The sequence below is a fragment of the Monodelphis domestica genome, chromosome 5, assembly GCF_027887165.1.
Source record: "Monodelphis domestica isolate mMonDom1 chromosome 5, mMonDom1.pri, whole genome shotgun sequence".
Classification (NCBI taxonomy): Eukaryota; Metazoa; Chordata; class Mammalia; order Didelphimorphia; family Didelphidae; genus Monodelphis; species Monodelphis domestica.
The window spans coordinates 238,827,515-238,849,077 of record NC_077231.1 but is presented as its reverse complement, the minus strand read 5'-3'; the positions used below and the strand labels follow the sequence as shown (position 1 = coordinate 238,849,077).

Below are 21,563 nucleotides of genomic sequence, written 5' to 3'. Positions count from 1 at the left end.
TGGATAGATAGCATCACGGAAACAATGGGCATGAGCTTAGACAGACATCAGGAGACAGTGGGGGATAGAAAGACCTGCGATGTTATGGTCTGTGAAGTTATGAAGAGTCAGACATGACTGAACAAAAACAACAACATACAGTTTGATAGTTTTTTTCTCCTTCCTTCAATTTAAGTTTGAATTTTGCAATCAGAAGCTCATGATCTGAGCCACAGTCAGTTCCAGGTCTTGTTTTAACTGACTGTATAGAGCTTCTCCACCGTTAGCCACAAAGTAGATAATCAATCTGATTTCAATAATGACCTTTGGTGATATCCATATGTAAAGAGACCTTTTGGATTGCTGAAAAAGTGTGTTTACTATGACCAGAAAGATATCTTTTTTTTTTTTAATAAACCCTTACCTTCCATCTTGGAGCCAATACTGTGTATTGGCTCCAAGGCAGAAGAGTGGTAAGGGCTAGGCAATGGGGGGTCAAGTGACTTGCCCAGGGTCACACAGCTGGGAAGTGGCTGAGGCCAGATTTGAACCTAGGACCTCCCATCTCTAGGTCTGGTTCTCAATCCAATGAGCTACCCAGCTGCCCCCCAGAAAGATATCTTGACAAAACCCAATTAGTCTCTGCCCTGCTTCATTTTGTACTCTAAATTTGCCTATTTTTCCAATTATCTTTTGATTTCTTATGTTAACATTCCACTCCCCTATAATAAGTATGGTGTCTTTTTTTTTTAATCTTATTTCTAGAAAATGTTGTAGGTCTTCAAAGAACTGAGCAACTTTGGCCTCTTTGGCATCAGTAGGTGTAGCAAATATTTGTATTACTGTGATGTTGAATGATTTGCCTTGGATTTGAACAGAAGTCATTCCTCATTGGCTGGTGTTCTCTAAAAATGATGTCACAGATGAAAAGAGATAAGGCGGATGGCAGGTTGGGACCAGATTATGAGGGCCTTGAAAGCTGAGCAGAAGACTGAGGTGGTAGATAATGAGGCCCTACTCTAAATTCTTAGACTGGGAAATATTATAATTAAAACAATCTGCTTTGCAGCTTCACCATAGGAACCTATAAGATCTATAAGGCTCCCATATGTGCTATCTCCCCTATTAGCATGTTAGCTCCTGGACGGGGGGGGGACTATCTGCCTTTTCTAATTGTATCTACAGTGTTTCACATATAATAAGAGAACAATATTAAGTTTTTCATTCATTTAGAGCATTTTTAAAAATAGAAATATTAATATGGAAACAGTATGCAGAAATGGATTGGAAAAGGAAAACTTCAGAAACAAAAAGTCCTCTTAGAAGACTGATTCACTAATTTCGTTGAGAAATGATATGTGAACAGGAAGGGATGACTGAAAGATTTCTTGAAAAAATAACTGACAGGATTTAGTAATGGACTGGATGTGGGCAATGAAGGACAAAGGGGTAAGACCAAATATGCTCTCCCCAACATGACCTATTGTGTTTTCACCTTTTGTCACCCATCCCTCTCTCCTTTCCTATCCTACTATTAACCGTCTGACCTCTTCTCTTCACACAGGTCTCCCTAAGAAGCTAAACAGGACCTAGTATAACCAAAAAGCATATATCAAAACATAGAATCTTTACAGTAAATGTGCAATAAAATCCTTTATGAAAATGGCACTTGATCAGGGAATTAAGTGTGTACTATGAATGGTTATTTTACTTCATATGATTTGATGGAAGATTTCACCATAGTTTATCCAAATCTCTATAACTATGAGGCATGAAATAATAAAGTACTACTGAATTCTTTTTTGTTTTGTTACTATGTTTATTTGCTACAAATGATGCAGTATGTTTTATATATGTCTAACAGCTTTTGTCTATATTAACGTCATAATATACAAAACAAAAAACCCTAAGATTGTGTCTTCAACAGATTTACTTTTCTGTAAACCACAAATAGTAAAGAATAATTTGAACAGTGTTATATGTAAATACTTAAGAAATGCTATTCTTATCATCACTGTTATTATGGCTCAGGTATTAAATAACTTTCCCCCATATGTTATAGATAGAAGCATTTGTAGAACAATGACTGTACCTGACAAGCAGCCCGGAGAAAATTAGCTAATCTTGGTGTGTCGATCTTTGTTACAAATGTACTATCAGACATATCTCTGCTGTTTTTAGTACCTGAAAAAAAGATATTAAACTACATAGCAAAGCATACCACATAATCAAAAGAACAGAATCTATTAGAGGCATATTGTATTTGAAAGATTTCAGAAACTAAAATTGCTGACTTGAAGGAAATCTGTAAAATCTGGGGTAGCTAGGTGGGGCAGTGAATAAGAATGCTGCCCTAGAGTCAAGAAAATTCGTCTTCCTGAGTTCAAATCTGGCCTCAGATACTTGCCAGCTGGGTGACCCTGGACAAGTGACTTAACCCTCAGTTACCTCAGTTTCCTCATATATGAAATGAGCTGGAGAAGGAAATGGCAAACCACTCCATTATCTTTGCTAACTTGGACACATCTGAAAACAACCAAACCACAACAAAGTAAAAACCTAAATCAGGAAATAGGTTATAAATTTCTAAATCCAACTGATAACATATTATTCCTATTTTCTCTCAATTTCTGCATATGTATTTTTTTAACCAGACCTGTGATTTCAATGATACAGGGTACTCCCTTGAGGAAAGTCCTCCATCAGTGCCAATCATCAGGCCCACCTCTGAGATAACTGACTTGGCTCAGGGTCACAGAGCCAAGAGATCTTAATGATGGGACTTGAATGTGGTCATGAAGTAGTCATTGAAAGTCATGAAAACTTTGATGCTGGTTATCAATCTACTTCCCAACACTGCCTCTACATACACATATGCCGTACTAATTCTTGCATACCTGTCTTTGCTCATATAAATAACATCATTATCATTATCCACTAAGGTCCCACTACAGTCCCCATAAGGAGATAAGGTAGCCCTATCGTTGGTATGGCAGACATGCATCCAACATCTGACGAAGAGCCTAGCTAAATACAAAGAAAGTCATGATGAGAAGATCACCAGGGGAACGTGTTTGGCCACAGCCACTAGCTAAGCTCCATACTAAGAAACAGAGTTGTTGTGATATATACCTGTAAAGGGAACATGAACACACGTGTGAAATTCTAAATTCTTGAGGTACTAAACTATAACAGTATTAATAATAATGATGATGATAGATGGCACTCAGCAGCTTCCAAAGTCTATTATCTAATTCGATCATCACACCAAAATTTATTTGATTAATGTATGTATAATGTACTCATTGCTACAGAAAAGGAATTATGACAAAGGAAATGGTGTGACTTGACCATCATCACAAAGATAGGAAGGTGAAAGATCAATCCAATGTATGCCTAAAAAAAGTCCAATTTTTATTCATTTAATTCTGTTTTAAATGTAGGAAACTAATTGTCTAAAGGAAACCTAAGATATTCCATTTCATAAAATGGAGTTACTACCAATTTATTTTATAAATTCACATGACTGTTCATTAGCTTTCTGAAAGTAGGGTTCATCTTTATTAAGGAGGATAGTAATAATTACCTTCCCTTGTTGAGGAGATAGCAATAACAAGTCATTTCAGTTATAACAGTTTAATAAGGACCAGCACCTAATGTAATGCCAGGAACTCTATAAGCCTTTAATGGATATTGATTGATCTCATTTTAAAATAACATTGAAAATGAAATAATTGACACAAAGGAATAGAGATGTACTCAGTCTATGACTAGACTGCTCCAAAAGCTCATTTTTAAGCTGGCTTGTGGAAGGCAACACGACAGAGTGGGAAAGGCACTGAGCTATTTTAGGTGTGTTAGCCATATGACCTTCAGACAGGTCCCAATTTTTCAAATTCCACCTACAAAATGGACATAATATCTGATCTGCTACTTTACAATAAATCCAATAAAATGAGATAACACATGGCCAAGTTCTTTTAAAAGTCGTGTAAATTTAAGACCCACATAAATAGTTATATAAACTTAAGAAATCAATGATTTTTCACACTCCCACTTCTATGCCTTCTATACATACTATACTCCAAAAACTTGCATTCTATTAGATTCCATTTTAAATGCATTAGGGCAGTGGTTCTCAAGCTCTCAATTTGTAGCAATGAGAATACATAATACATATCAGGTATTTACATTCTAAATCATAACTGTAGCAAAATTACAGTTTTCAAGTAGCCACCAAAATAATTTTTTGGTTTGGGGTCACTGCAACATGAGGAACTGTATTGCGGGGTCACGGCATTAGAAAGGTTGAGAACCACTACATTAGAGGAATACCCTTTCTCCCCCTTTGTCTCTTGAATCCCTACTCAAATTTTAAAGTCTAAGATAAATGCTATACTTTTCTTCATGAAGCAGGCTCTGATTCTTCTGGTAGATGATGCCCTTCCCACAGCTGACCACATATTAGCACTTTGTTTTACAATTACTATACTAATCTCTTAATGCTGTATATTTCAGTGAAGCAAGTCTGTGTCTATCCCCAGTTCCAGACAATCTCTAAGTTCCATGAGGGCAAAGATTGTGTCTGATCTAAACAATTTCTTTTCTCCAGCAGCTATTGGGATACTCTGAACTTCAGGAATCTGGGACTCCATCAATGTGAATGTTCTAACAATACTTTTCACAGCCCCTATGCTGCTTAGTAGCAAGTCTTTCAGAGTTGCTGTAGCCAAAAAATTCATCATCCTAAAGTCAATTTGGTGGTGAGTTTCTCCACAACTAAGCTAAGCCAGTTCTCATGTGTCTGTTATAGAATGCATACTTGAAGCCTCTCCAGGTATGCATACAATAGATGCTTCATAAATTTTTGCAGCCAGGAAAGAAGAAACGTGGACCACATTTTACCACGTTAATAATGTTATAAATATGGGTCCAAAGTATCTCACAGAAGTCTATCTAGCTTATATTTATATTCATTCTTCAAGAATCTGTGACTTTATCAATCTGGGTACTCCCAATATCTCCTGAAGTCTAGAAGCTATTCAGGAGTTGCTATTGCCAAAAAATTTATGGTCTTATGACCAACCTGGTGATTACCTCTCTGAATTTAACTAAACTGCTCCTTGGCAGACACATGGTTCATTATCAAGCTCATATCTGAAAAGCCTTTGCAGTTTTTTCTCTGTTGTTTCCTATCACACAAGGTTACCTACCAGGTAGAAACCATAAATAGGTATCAGAGAAAGATTTGCGTTGAAGATTCAAATCACATTGTACCTAAAATAGTGCTAAAGAGGAGCTCTGATAGGAGAATACTAATAAATCCTCTTACTCCTAAAATTCATCAGGAAGAGGTTAAGAACATTTTCTGTAAAAGCCTTAGAGGGGGTGCTGGGGTGACAGCAAACATGTATGGATATATAATATATACTTCATGAAAAGTCTATACTCTACTTCTATTTAAAAAGGATGGCCAGAGAAAATGGCCATTTATTTGGATATCTGGCTTGAAAACAACTCAATGCATGAAATCCTTTTTACATTAAAACTGAACACAAATACCAAAATGTCTCAATGGACATATATTAATTTTTAAAAGTAATTCTACAAATAAGAGTCATGCCTATGACTATTCACTATAAGATATATATATGTGTGTGTGTGTGTGTGTGTGTGATTTCCATGAAGAATCTTGCCTGAAATTAAGAGGACCATAAAAGAGGAAGAACTAAAAGATTATTAATTAAAAATTAATACATTGGCCCTATGTGCATTTCTTATCTATAGTCATGATATATTATTAAAATTTTCAAAGGTAAAATGAATTCATGGAAATAAAAACATCATTTATTCCTTTAAAATAATAAATATATTTTCTATACTAGTGATGCAACAGAATAACTAACTTAAAGACAAACACCGGGGAGGAAATTACTATTTAAAAATAAAATGTAGGGGGCAGCTAAGTGGCTCTGTAGTTTAAGAGTTAGGCACAGAGATGCTAGTCCTGGGTTCAAATCTGCCTTCATACACTTCTTAACTGTGTGACTCTGAGGCAAATCACCTAACCCCCATTTCCTAGCTTTTACCACTCTTCTGCTATGGAAACAATATACAGTATTGATTCTAAGATAGGAGAATAAGGAGTTTATTTAAATAAATAAATAGATAAAATATAAAGTAATTCAAGGCTTTTACATTATTAAAAAATTGCTTACTTCCTGATACAATGGTACTTTCACCTGGATGCTGGGTCCATGCTTCATGTGTTTCTATTTCCTCAGTCTGAACATCTCTTTCCACATTATCTTCATTATATTGAACATATGCCTTTAAGTATAAAGATAAGCTACAATTATTTTTTAAAGATTACAGCAATGGCTTATCATTATTTGACAGGATTAATATAGATTCTCCCTATACCAATGCTGATGTTGCTGTCCCCAAAAAAAGGTCTATTGTCTGGTTTCCAGTGTTCTAATGATGAACCTTCCTAAACTTAACTATGTTGGTCTTCAAATAAAAAACACACAAACACATATTAAAAACCTTTCCAACAAAGTAGAAAGTGCCAGAGGTTCCATTATACTGGCTTGGTTTTCAGTGACCCAGAATGAGATCTTCCATGTCATCCCAATGGTGTTCCTCTGGACAATATCTAACTAATCAATTTTTCCCCCAAAATGTGGCAACAGATCAAAGCATCATACTCTGTCATCTAATCAAAATAAGGTAAAGCAGTATTACTGCATCCACTGTCCAGGACATTCTATCTCTCTTAATGCAGTCTAACATTGTCTTGGCTACCATAATATTGGTGATTCATAGTATGCAACCATTAAAACTCCCACATATTTTTTCAGAAACACTGCTATCAAATTTTATCCAATAATATTAAGGCAGCCAAAGGAAGTAGAGTCCCAGGGTCACTTCCATAGCAAAATAAGGCATCAGATGAGGACTTTAGTGGAGAGGGATGATTTCTGCAAAACTGATATATAGTGCTTCATATACTGCTTAGGAAGTTAGTTTTTTTTAAAGCAGTGTAGAGATAGACAGACATAATAGAAAAATGATAGATACACACATTCATATATACATACATATGTAGATAAACATAATAGATAATATAGAGAGATAATAGATGATAGATAGATAGGCATATAGATATATACACCTTCACGGATGTGTATATGTATTATATATATATATATATATATATATATATATATATATATATATATATATATAGTCAAAGTACATACTAACTATGACAAGGTGAAAATCTAGGTAAATTTTCCATTTTTATATATGAAGATTTTACTTTATGCAATTATCAGTCATACTAAAGAAGGTTGATTTATAGCTTTTAAAAAGACACTTTATTCTCAATCAATATCTAGAATTTGTGCATTACTGCTTGACCATCTGTTTTACCTAAACCAAAATTTGCAATTTTTATGCTATTCTACAAAGTATGTTCCCTAATAAAGCTATAATTTTAGAGTTTATAAAAATAAGATTCGGCTTAATGTTAAAGAAAATAAGAAGTATGAAAGCTAAATAATTTACTTTCTCATAATCCAACATTGGGATAATAACTGTCCATATATTATCCTTCATACACCTATTTTAATTCAGTCCAGTAACTGTGCATGGTTTTGCTTTTGCATCATCAATGCCTTGCACATAATAGACTCTTGATTTTAAATGACAGTCATTCTTTGGCCAAAATCCTACCCCGATGCTTCATGGTGATGTGAAAACAACACTGGCTTCTCAAATGCTACAGAAGGGGAGTAGAAAATCTGTCAAGTCCTACCAAGCAAGGAAGACCCCAGTTATTCCTGAAATAGACTGACACAAAGCATCTGTCACCCAAAGACTCAGTCAATTCAAGTGATCAGCATAATGAAGTTAACTGGCCACAGAACTTCACAAAGAACTACCTACAAAGGCATGTGTGGGGGACATCAGTGGAAGAAGTACTCACATGTAAGAAATCATAAGTCTTATAAAGTTTAAGGACATACTAGGGAATGGAACTGACACAACAAGAAAAAGAAAAGGCACAATTCTTGCCTTTAGAAAGTGTATAATCTAATTGAGGAGATGAGACATCTACCCATGAAGTAAATGAAAAATTAGGAGAATAATTAGAAACAGATGATGGTGGTAAACTATGTAGTATTAGAAAAATGCGACATCTGACAGAGTTATAAGAAAGCTGTCAGGATAGGCTTCAATGGAGGTGGTAGGATTTAAAGAACAGGAAGAACTGAGGTAGGTCGAAAGGAAAGGAAGACATCTGAGGGAGGTTGGGATGAACATTATGGAATACAGTGAAGAGAATGGCCTGCCTAGCACTAAGAATGTTACTAAATAGTGGGAGATGCAGTTAGATAGGGAGAGGGTGTCCAACTTGTGGAAGTTCTTGAATTATATTTAGTTCACAGCTACAATGTATAAAGTACTCTGCGATCCTTGTGAAGGGACATGAGCTGTGGTGTACATGTAGAGCATAGCATGGCAAAAAGAGCAATGCCCTGGAAGGAAGATGCAGCTTTTAGTCCCAGTCATTACTTGTATATCCTCAGGCAATTCATTTCAATTTTCTAGGTCTCAGGTTCCCTATTTGTAAAATTAGGGAATAAAGAGTTCTAAAACGTCTGAAATCCCTTCTAGTTCTAAGTCTACGAATCTATGCATTTTTTTTAAAATTCTGAGTATTGCTACTATTCTAACTTTATTCTCAAACCCAACAGCTGTGTCAAATTTTAAATGGTCTCTAGAAGAAGAAGAAGAAGGGGGGACCAGTATGATAAAAGGGGCAGCAGAATTGCACTAATCTTACTTAATAGAATGCCAAGAAAGGGCAATCAGTGACCTACAAGTATCTCACTAATCATTTCCAGACAACAGAATCATTCTAAGGGAGGACTAAAAAAAGTTTCCAATGGGAAATAGCACCTAAAAACCCTAAAGATATGAATGTAATGAGGAAATGAATACGAGGTATTAGGGAGAGTCTGTGTCAAGTCAGAAAATGCAGACTCAATAGGTACTCTTATTATTAATTCACCTTTATTTTATCTCGATTTCATAAGCCAAGCACTTTTCACAAAACATTCATAGAAGCACATGTTGTAATAGTGAAGAATTTGAACAGTCAGGTTTGCTTCTAAAATTCCAGCTTTATTCCACTAATTGAGGAATGTCTGAATAAATTGTGGGATAAGAATGTAGCTAATAGTACTATAAAGTAAGAAATGACAAATATGAGGAATTAAGAGAAACATAAACGATATAGTTGAACTGATACAGGGTGAAAAAAGGAGTACAAGGAACACCATAGACATAATGACTAAACAAATACTCCTGCCCATTCTTCAGGACGCAGAACATGTTCCATCTCTATTTCATTTCATATATAACACCCATATATGTATATGTACATATTTCATATATAGTTTTAAAAGTACATATGTACATGTTGTCTTTTTAAGAGCAAGGGGTTATTCTCTCTCTTTTTTTTTTTTGCTTTGATTCTCTAGTGCCTATCTAGTACATTTCCTGATAGAGTCATTAATCAGTGATTGTTCATTGATAGTTTAATAGCTGTTTAAATGATTGAGAAGAACACTAAAGAGGAAGGAGAATTCAAAGAAAAAATCAATACAGGTTCCAAAGAAGAGACTGAAACAAACTTCCCTTTTCTGAGTTAAAAACAACAATCAGAGCAGAATATTATAGATAATGTCAAACATGATTAATCAAGTGTTAGTTTTTGATACTAGGAAGGTTTAATGAGGGAAAAGGGAAGATGAAGATGCCTCATCTGGCAGTTACTATAATGCAGAAACAAAAGGCACAAATAAAGCCTACTTAAAAAAAAATATGCACTCACCTGCTTAGTATTTCTTTTACCAAAGTTTCTTATATACATATCATACTCATTTACTGGTGGCAGATCCAAGAGAGAAAAACTAAATGAAAAATCCAAGTCAATCAGTCGAAGTAACTTTGCACTTCTTGTCCTTTAAAATGAATTAGACAAGAGAATACACAATTATAGAAAGCATAGTATAAGTATTCATGATCCTCACACACATACATACACACAGTTTGGTAATGGCTATAACAACAAATGGACTTTAGTACTTCTTTGCCTCAACTATTTACAAGATATAGAATTATCTTAATATCACAAATCCTATCCCTCATCATTTTATTTACCTTTTATTACTGCCCAAATGAATTTTTCACAGATACTCTTTCAAATTTTTCCCATTATTTCTCAATACCATCTCTTACCCTCAGGAAATAAACTAACTCTTTACTGAGATGAGTCCTTTTGGAGAAAATTTTCTCAATTTCTTCTGTTTTCATCTAAAAAATTCTATATATCTTCTCTCATCACTTCTTCCTTTCCTCCTGTCTCAGATGAAAAATTGTTCCTTCTTTCCAGGGCTAAACTCTCTATTCATGTTCTTTATTACATTTCTTGAACCTTGGAACATTGGCTCTATCAATAACCCAACCCATTCTTGTATCTTCAATCTCTCTCTTTCCATTTGCTCTTCATCCTTTGCCCAAAAATATAATCATATCTTTCTTTAAATGGCTTTCATTCTAATGCCCCTCTATGCTATGTATGTCTCATTTCTTACCTTTGTTCACTATTAAACTTTTCTAAGAGCCATCCACACTGCTCCTTCAGCAGCCAATGACTTCTTAATCCCTTTTGACCTAGCTTCTGTTCAGTCCTACTGAAGGTTCTCCAAAGTTACCAATGCCTCCTCATATGCAAAGAAAAGCCCTTTATTACTTGCAGGCTTTACCTCCTTTGATCTTTCAACAGTATTGAATACTGTTAACTTCTTCCTTCTTGAAACTCCTCCCTTGGTTCTACCCTCTTCTACGTGATTCTAACTACTTCATTGCTAAAATTTTATAACCAGAAGGAATCTTAAATATATAATCCAAACCTTTCATGATCTAGAAGAATAATTGAGGCCCAAAGACATTAAAAAAAAAACTTACCCAAATTCACACTGGTTGTTAGTGGCATGGTTGGAATGACCAATTCTTCCAATTCCCAGTCCAATATTCTTACTATTACTTCATGCAACCTCAGACTATTTCCCCACTCTCTAAATGTGAATATTTCCTATCATTTAATCCTCAGCCTTTCTCACTCTCTCTCATACTCCCTCCTACCCCACACCTCCTTGACAATGACTTCCAAATGTATAACCGTATGAATCTCTGACTCCTCCCCAGATAGCTAGGTTCAAATTTGCAGTTGCCTAGTGTAAAGTTCTGCCTATGTGTCCTGCCAAGTTTTAACATTGAGTCCTGGCAAACAGTTGGTACTTAATGTTTATTGACTGACTAAAAATGAAATCAGTTTGCTGCTACCTCTCCTTAGAGCATTCCATAAATTGAAACCAGTTTCTCCTCCTGACTTTCCTATTCCTATGAACTGTTTTGACCATTTTCCCCAGTTACCTAAACTTAAAAGCTTTGAATCATCTTTGGGTCCTCAGCATCACTTCTCTTCCATCTGCTAATTCTTCCTTGAAAATGTCTCTTCCTTTCCATTCCCACAATCAGCATCCTAATAAAGGCACTTACTTACCTTAACCTGGAACTATTTCAATAATTTCTTAGTTTCTCATTTTTCTCCCTGCTTCTAGCCTTTCCCTGCTCCAGTCCATGATGCATTCCTCTCCCAATGGGAACCCAGGAAATCACCAAAAGGAGGCTGAGTCACTGGCAACTGGTTTGGAAATCTATTAAGTCATATTTTGAGATTTCCTGATAGATCCCAAACTACTGTGTGGGCCCTTAGAGTAATGACAAAGTTTCAGTAATAAATCAAAATATTGGGGGGGTGGAGGGGGAGCTGGGTGGCTCAGAGGATTGAAAGCCAGATCTAGAGATGGGAAGTGCTGAGTTCAAATCTGGCCTCAGACACTTCCTGGCTGTGTGACCCTGGGCAAGTCACTTAAACCCTATTGCCTAGATCTTACCATTCTTCTTCCTTGGAACCAATACACAGTGTTGATTCCAAGATGGAAGGTCAGGGTTTAAAAAAAAATCAAAATATTGGATCAAGTAGGTATTACAGTGGACAGAGAGCCAGGCCTGGAGGCAGAAGGAGCTGGGTTCAAATATGACCTCAGACACGCTGTATGACCCTGGGCAAGTCACTTAACCCCTGCATAGCCTTTGCCACTCTTCTATCTTAGAACTAATACTAAGACAGAAGGTAAAGGTGTAAATATATATACATATTGTATATATACATATATATCAGAATACTAATTTTATTTTTACATTTAACTTGGTATTAAAGTAACTTAATAATTCCACTGCAGGAAATATATTTCTATATCACATCATTTTTATTATAAACATCCTACATACAGTATTATATTTATTTCCTCTAATATGGAATAAATTAAGTTCTTTAATACCATACTATTACCAATAAAAAGAAAAGGAAGAAAACTCAGAATTTTGCAATGCCTGCCTCCACATATAATCCCAAATGTATTTCTGCCTCATAAAGTAAATACATTCCTATGAGCTTCTTAAAGTTCTCCTGAGAGGAAGAAAGTGTGGATACCCATTCCAATTTACTCTCACTTCATAAGACTTATATTTATTGTTTGCCTATTTGTATGTACATATATAATACACGTATATGTGTACTACACACATATATATACATATATAAACCTACACACATGTGTGTGTCTATAGATAGAGACAGAGATCTAAAATGTAGGTCTGAGATGTTTCCTACCAAATCAATCTCTCATTCAGCAGCTGGTAGACATGCTGAGACTCTGCAGTAGAAGCTGTACTCTAAGTCTTTCCTCCTTCCCCCCACTGTTCTCAGTTAGAGGGCTTTTTCCTTAAATGCTATTGCAGATGTCCTCAAGATCTAACTGACTCAGGACAAATTCTTGGGCCAGTTTCCTGGTCATATAAATACAAAAAAAGCCAGGACACCTGGGGCTGGAGTGCCTCCCTCAGAGTTCTGACCTCAGATCATCAAAGGCAACCCAAAAGCAGCCGAATCCAGGCTGCATCCTTGACGAGGGCCCTTCAGTGCTCCAAATGTTCTCTCTTGTTCTGGCTTGGTAAAATGAATGAACAAATGTCTCATTTGATTTCCATCTCACACCTGAGGGACTCCCCAAAGCCGAAGCCAGCCTGCTACAGATACAGTACCTAAGCACCAGCTAAGTGACGATCGCGTAGATCAACCTTGGACATGGCCAGTATTGGCATCGTGGTTGGTCCCCCAATTATTTAGATGATCAGACTGAATGGAACATATTGATTATAAAAAAGCAAGCACTTTTATTTAGCAAGAATCACTATCAAAAGAGAGTCATACTATTATTATTTTCTCACATTTTCCCATTTGACTAAGAGTTCTCTGGAAAGTAGTAACATGCTTTTTAGGAATGGTACTATGAAGAGACTCAGACGATGGGGAAAAGCACTCATTTCAGAGGATCTTGATAAACTCGATTCATATTCTCATTTTGAATATCTCATAGCCAGGTAGTTTTCAGTCCATTTCTGTTCCTCTGAACAATCACTGTCATCAGGCATTTTCCTCCAAGGGATCCTTTGAAAAGGGCCACACTCTAATTTATCACTGTAAAATTTATATTTGGAACAAAATTGCAATGGCATGATTTTATAGAAAATGTAATGCAGACTATATATCAGGTTATCATAACCAAGCAGTAAGTATAAAAATATGATAAAAATTAATAATCTACTAATATTGAGGTAAAAATGCATAATGGCATAAATTTATTAATGCCACCCACCGTTGTTTAAGGGCATGATTCCGACAGCTTTGTCGCTGTGAAGCTGCAGCAAAATCCATAAATATTCCACAGAGAGAGCCTCTAGAAGGTGAATCTTTTACTTCTGTGTGAAAATAGAAATTGTTTTAGTGAAGTTTTTTAATAAAAGTAAGTTTGACATAAATTAAATTATTAGCTCCTTTAATCATTATATGTAATATAGCATTAATTTAAGAAGAATAAAAAAGATCTGTGTCATAAGTATCTACAATCTTTGGCAGTTTTGATCTTTCACTTGGAATACGCATTCAGTAAATATAAGCATTTACTGAACACTATATTAGTAGCTCTGTAAGAAAAAAAGAGAAATACAAATTATAGGCCCTACTGAAGTTTACAACCTAACTGAGCAATCAAATCATACATATCTTAAATAGAGTATATTTAAAAAGTGGAAAATACACATACATGCTAAAGAGTCACAAAACAAGGAAGATGATCATTGTAGGTTAAAGAAATTTCCTAGAGTGAATTAGTTTGATTGGCATACTACTGGGTTGATTTATAAACTTAATCCTATAGTAAACAACTCCATCTATTTTCTATTAACTCTAAGTAGAGTCATTTTCTCACATTAAAGGCAACCATTCTCCAAGATATATTAGCCCAGTCCTCAAGTCATCTGTCTCTTATCTCTAAAAGCCTAAAATTCCTTGATCTATCTATATATTTGGATTGATCCTATATTAGTCTTATCTCCTAATATTAGATTATAAATCCATTAAGGGTTGGGATATGTCACAAATTTGAGAAAGACAGTTAACAGAATGAAAGCTAATAATTTAATTTATGTCAAACTTATTTTCATTAAAAAACTTCACTTTGAAAAGATCTCAAAAGGTGGAAACATTGGTAAAATTGCATAAAATGAAATTTAACAGAGATAAGTATAAAGTCTTAGATGTAGGTTTTAAAAAATCAACTTCCAAAGGACAAGAAAGAGGATTGGTGCATAACTAAAATAGTCATTCATCAGAAAAATCACTTAGAGTGTATCTAGTGGCCAGAATGTTTAATTCAGGTCCCCGGTATGATATGGAAGCCAAGGAGGCCAAGGCAAATATGGGCTACATGAAGAGAAGCTAGAGCCAAGAAAGGTGATGTTGCTATGCCCTGCCCACAGGAAGGCCCCATCTAGAGTGCAGAATGAAATTCTGTTCTCTACATTCTGAGGACTCTCAGAAGCTGGAAAGTGTCTAGAAAAAGGCAACCAGGAGGGGGAAGAGCCTTCTGTTCATACCACACTAGATTCAGTTGAAGGAATTAGAGATTTTCCACTTACAAAAGAAAAGACTTAGGGGAATATAATAAATGTCTTCAAGTATCTGAAGAAATGGCATGTGGAAGAGTTTAGACTTTATTCTGTTTGGCCCTAAGGAAGCAGAACTATGAGCAAGAGTGAGAGCTGCAAACAAGTAAATTACATCTTGACACACGGAAAAAACTTCTTAATAATCAGAGCTAGACAAAATTGTAATGAGCTGCTCCCAAGGTGAAATGGGCTTCCCCTCACTGAGGATCTTTCAAACAAAGACATTAGATAATCTCTTGTAGATACAATATGTGTTGTTGCTTAATTGTTGTTACATGTAGTTCCTGGACTAAATGATATCTGGGGTCCTTTCTAATTCTGCAAAAAATTCTGAGTAGCTCTTGATATACTTCTGTCCTGAAAATTATTCTGGGTTAACCTAGTAGTTCAAATTTTAGGATGTCTAATGAGAGTATAAACTATAGTCTAAATTATATGAAAAATGCTATATATTATTACTCTGACTTTACTTGGGAATGAAGTTATTTAAAATCTAGCTTGATGTTACATAGAGTGTTGCCATTCAAGAAGGGTATAGGTGTCCTACTTTCCAAAAGCTTTCTCATATATCTCCCCATAAAACATAAAATAGGTGAGAGAAATATCATTATTGCTGATTTAGAGATGAGGAAAATAAGACACAAAGATAAAATGAGTTGGTTCAGCTCACACAAACAGAATCAGGACTAGAACTTTCAGTTACCATCTTTCCATTATGCCACACTGCCTCCATGTCAGATATATCATTGAACCTCTGAGTAAACAATTTACCTTTTAGGGATAAATGCCCTCTTTCAGATACCATGGCATGGTATCTGGTGCTACAGAAAAAGGACAAGGTGAGCAGTTTATTTCCAGAGAATAATTTACTCACCTCCACGATATTTTAATATTATTAATAGCATTACATCTAGATGCAGACAGATGAAAAGGAACAAGAAGTTTTCAAATAAATAGAAAGTGTGACTTCTAAAGAAATCTCTTACCTAACGTTCTCAAGGTAAGTAAGAAAAAAAATAAGAAAAGGAGGTAAGTCTAGGAGAGATTTCAGTGCATGAGTCTGTCAAGAAGTACTACAGTCATGACTTCAGGATGAGAATAAGAATAGAATGTAAACCTGACTATACTATTTACTGTGTCTTAGTGAATTTGCCCTCTACAACTTTAAATGATTATTATTCAACTGCCTCTGTTCTAATCACTTTCTATTTTTATAATCCTATTTTATTTTATTTTGCAGTTATAATAGTTAAGTTATGTAAAAAATAGTTGATGGACATACAATATTCATAACAAATGTATGCATATGTCTAGTATTCCTATTATAAATGCTTTATGGGAGAACTTTAAAATGTCTGACATATTTTGTAATTCTCACAATACATCAATAAATGGTTAATATCTAGGTTAGTCACTCTGAAATTTTAGTGTTTAATATAGGTTCAATAAATACTTTGTGTAATCTATTAAGCTACTCTCATACTTTCATACTCTATTTTAGATAGCAATGTTTTACAATATATAAAAACAGGAAAAAAGAATTCATTTTGGTGAGCTTCTTAGGTTTTAAATATGTAATTCAGACTACTGGAACTATATGGTACCAAACTAAAATACAGTAAATCAATACTGAAAAATATGGTCTTGTGGTCCACTTAATTGTGTGCATTTGAACCATGGTACTTAGAGGGAAAAAACAGCAGTTTTCAGAAATTTAGAGATATGATATGGAAGTTTTACAATGCAATCACTGGAATTTAGTTTGAATATGGATCATTACATTTGGATGTTTCTAAGCAACAAATTATTAGGGCCAGTAGAAATCAATAAACATTAGATACCAGTATCTCCAATAAAAATATCCTTTGCTTAACAGAAATTCCAGTTAACAGTATTCCAAAATTAAGAAATTAATTTGCAAATTGTGCCTCTAGCACAGCCTATCCCATGTTAAACCAAATCTGTGGGCTTCTTCCCACACCTATTTTGTTTCTGCTGTTGCTACTAAAGGATACCATCTATACCATATGTGCCATATGGTAAAATTCTTTCAGAACTACAGTCTATGAATAACACCTGCAGATTCATGAGAAAATTATATCAGATAAGACAATGGATGCTGTCTATTTGTATGCTGATCACTATTTGGGACTAGTTGCTAGTTGTGTAAAAATGAGATAATGTATTCAAAATACTTTGCAAAAGGTAAAACGTGATAAACATCAGTTATTATCATCATTAGTAGTAGTATACAAATTGTGTATTAACCTAGTTGGTCTATGGAATAGAAATTTTCCATCAAAATTTGTTCTTAAAAAAAAACTTCTAAGTGAATCATGCCTTATTCACACAATTGACTAGACACTATCAAACACCAAAGCCAGAATCCAGCCTCAGTTATTAAGGGAGGATTTGACATTTGTAATCTTAGTTTCATGTGTTTATCTTCTTTAAGTAAAGATATGCTAACAATATATATGGACACAAGCAAGTGGAAATATAGGGAAAGAGACCAATAAGTTCAAATGACAGATAAAAAACAAATAAAAAATACATAATATTAACTATATACACAGAATACATATATTACATAAATTTAAAAATATATAATCTATCATTCAAGTTAACATTTTAATACAGTTTATGATTTGTGAAATATTGAAATAAATTTGTATAATTTAACAGACTGCTACTCTGTATACTATATATTATGTACTTCCTATGTATATTATATTAATATATTAATTATATTATATTATAATATATATCAGTATATTATGTACTTCCTATGCGATATAAATAATGCATAAGATGGGAAGCAGATAACTAAATTAACAGAATTTCATGTGTGCTAGTATCTATTCACTTTATGGAACGTTATCTTATAACTTGCTTAGGATATTATTTCAAGATTTTGAGTGGTATAGTTTAATATCTTGAATTTTAGTAAAAGGACAAAATTTCTCTAATGAAAATCAATTGAAAATAGAATTCATTTAGAAATCTCTTTATAACAAACTTTGCTGAAATGTGTCTAACTCCATAAACTTAGTAATTTTTAGCTATGTTAGAGAATCCTGTTCCCCTGTTCCCCTACAAATCCCATGAGCCATTATGACAGTTACATTCCTGGCTTCCTCAGAAGAGGCAAATCAAAGGACCACAGTCAAATCAAACCAGCAACAATAAAAATTTTATATCAACTATAAGTAAAGTGCTATTCTATTTTCTGAAACAAAAAAGGATAAGATACTATTGAATCAACACCTTGAAATTCTTAGCTTCTGATTCCAAGTACTCTCTGTTAACTTGAACTCATACCTAATAATCAATTTACTGAGAATCTAGTAATGATCAATTATGTTAGGTCTAGCATCATTATAAATCCATTAAAATTATTATCACTGATAAGACTCATTTTGAGATGTGAATAGAGTAAATACATATTTGTATTCAAAAAATTTACAATAATAAAAAAATCATTTGCATTTACTTGCATACCTGGTTTTGGTTCCTTTTCAATTTCTGTTTGCAATTGCTTTTGAATTCGCTTCAAAGGAAATGCACCAATCCTTTCATTTTCTGCATTAATAGCTCTTTGGATTTCTTGTATTTCCATTTTCCTGGCTAGAGGAATTTCTTCATCCCTTTCCTTCATCTTTTCACCAGCACCAACACCAGCATTACCTCCACCAACAACACCACCATCATCATCATCGTCATCATCGTCATCATCATCATCGTCATCATCACCTTCACCATCACCATTACCATCACAATTATCAAAGTCATCTTCATAGTCCTTCAAAAATAAAAATAAGGATCTTACTGATTGTTCTTTAGTTAGTTAACCCTAACTGAAGTTAGAGCAACATTAAAGATTTTTTAAAATTCAGGAATAGATCATTTCAAATGATGAAATCACTATATCTGATTACATTGTTACCAATGTAATATTGAAATTTAATAATGAAATTTATTAGAAAATCCTCAAAAAATTGTTTTAAATATTTGTGTGTATCTTAACATGAAAAAAAGAAATTACTACTCTGGATGTGCTTTTAATAGGATTTCCCCAAAAGAAGACTTTATATTTATTTTGTTTTTAAACCCTTACTTTGTGTCTTCCCTTACTTTCTATCTTTATAACAACTCTAAAAAAAGGGAAGGGCTAGACAAAGAGCTAAATGATTTGCCCAGAGTTCACACAGATAGGAAGAGTCTAAAGCCAGATTTGAAACCAGGTCCTTCCAAGTCTAGGTCTAGTGCTCTAACCATTTTGCTACCCAGCTTCCCCCAAGATTAGTTTTTGAATGACTAAGAAATCTAAATTTTGGATTATAAATAATCTAAAATAAAAGAAATTTTATGTGTATACACACACATATTATTTTAAGTTGGCACTAAATTTTCATAAATGTTCTATGTTTTGTTATATTTTGATTTGTGCTATAAAATTACATAACCCATATATATATATATAGAAAGTGTCCTAGCATCATAGAAATAAACTATCTAATGATGCCAGATTCTTAGGTATCATAAAGAGAATGGGCAAATGTACCTAAATATTTTTGGACAAAGTATAACTGAAAAAGGAACAAATTTTATAGTCTTTTGGATAGTTTGGTTTAGTGTAAAAAATGTATGTATAGACAAAAATGTATCCAAATAATTCAGGTGTGGTATATTAATGGCAATATGAAATGTAATAAAAAAAGGAAATTGCTATAATTAAGTTACTACTAAGAATAAAAGATTCAGGCTAAGAAAAAAAATCTCAATTTTTATGAGTACTTCAAAATCGTCTTCATAATTGGCAGTGTAGTCATCAGCACCATCATTTTCTAAATCAAGGTCTTCTTTTTCAATATCCTAAAAGAAAAAGCAAAACATTGTATGAACAAAAGGAAGTAAAAATAATGACATCACTTGAAAATATCAGATTGAATTAATTTTAATATTTATACAATTGGACTAATAAATATTTCTGATCTATTTCATAAATCAAAATGCAAGCAAGAGGAAAAATATTAAAATATCTATGAATTAATACTATTGCTCCATCAAACAAGAAAAGTATAACACTTTGTTATATGTTCTATTTTATACACACTTTTATTTCCCTAGCAACATAAGTAATGTTAATTTCCACCATTTTTATAGCTCCTAGCATACTCTCAAATTTTCTGTTCATGCATATTTTCATCATGAGAAAATATCCCATTTTAGTGATATTATTAATTGACATTTTGGAAAAAAATTGGTAAACTGAGATATATTTCAGCACCTATCCCTGCCTGAATTTTTACTTTATTTATTTACTTTCTCTATTCTTGTCCTGCTCTTAATGTGACTGGTTAGTAGGAATAAATATAACATCCTTCTTTTATGTTCTCCCATTCTCAATTTTGCTGAAATAAGAATCCCATATACAAACTCTCTTCACTAAGACTAAGGACAAGCCAGTAAAATCAAGTCAAAAGCTACTGAAAAACATTGATACCAGTCTGAAAACAGTAACTGAAATTTAGATTTTGAGATATGTTGCCTGTGTGGTATATAGTGGAGAGGGTACTGGACCTGGAGTTGGTCAGATTTGGATTCCAATCATCCAGTATTTACCAGTACATGAAAATAACTTGAGCTGCATCTCAGTTACATCATGGCAGGGGATATTATACCTATACTATCTGTCTCACAGGGTGTCTTACAGGGGTACTGTAAGAGTCATGTGAATGGAATATACTTGCAAACATTAAAGAACTATGGAAACATCTATTTTTTTTGTAGGTTTTCCTCCTTACTTCATTTTCTTCACTTGATTGCCTTCGGGCAGATTTCCATACAGACAATGCTTCTTCAACAGTTTGCTAAAGGATTAAAAAACTGAAATTAGGAAAGAGTCTAAAAAGTAGACTTGAATGCTACCTATTATATACAAGATCTCAATTCAAAATATCACCAGGAGACATCAGATTTTTCTAGAAGAAAATCTCTAGAGAAGCCACTATCTAAAGGGATTCAAATAATGTTTAAAGATGAATAATAATATCTATAATTATAAAGAATGAAAAGGATTCACTAGAGTGAACTTGAAATGTCTTTATTTCAACTGAGTTCTGTCCTCATGTTCAGAAAAATCATTTTGAATCATTTGGAAAAGGATAAGTCATATTAGAGTTTTATTTGTGCTGATATTCAAGAAATATTCCTAATCACACATCTGCACTCAGGATGAGTGATATACATTAATTATACCTATAAATTTTCAAGTCACAAAAGCACTTTAAATTTACCTTTCTTCCTAGTTAACCTGATATCCTAAAAGATTCAATGGGTGACCAATTTATGCCCAGTAAATGGTTATTCTC

The 21,563-nt window shown here is 33.9% G+C and overlaps 1 protein-coding gene across 8 annotated transcripts in view; it reads right to left on the bottom strand.

Moving 5' to 3' along the window:
- The window catches only part of DYNC2I1 (dynein 2 intermediate chain 1), a 122,962-nt gene that overhangs the window by 52,683 nt on the left and 48,716 nt on the right, over positions 1-21,563 (bottom strand). For all 8 annotated transcript variants that reach the window (XM_056799983.1, XM_056799984.1, XM_056799982.1 and 5 more), the window contains 7 exons: positions 20,997-21,062; positions 19,987-20,064; positions 18,691-18,991; positions 13,839-13,941; positions 9,887-10,016; positions 6,198-6,309; positions 2,072-2,163 (listed from right to left, as the gene is read on the bottom strand). In XM_056799983.1, the coding sequence (XP_056655961.1) occupies positions 2,072-2,163; positions 6,198-6,309; positions 9,887-10,016; positions 13,839-13,941; positions 18,691-18,991; positions 19,987-20,064; positions 20,997-21,062 (882 nt within the window). The remainder of the gene's footprint in view (positions 1-2,071; positions 2,164-6,197; positions 6,310-9,886; positions 10,017-13,838; positions 13,942-18,690; positions 18,992-19,986; positions 20,065-20,996; positions 21,063-21,563) is intronic.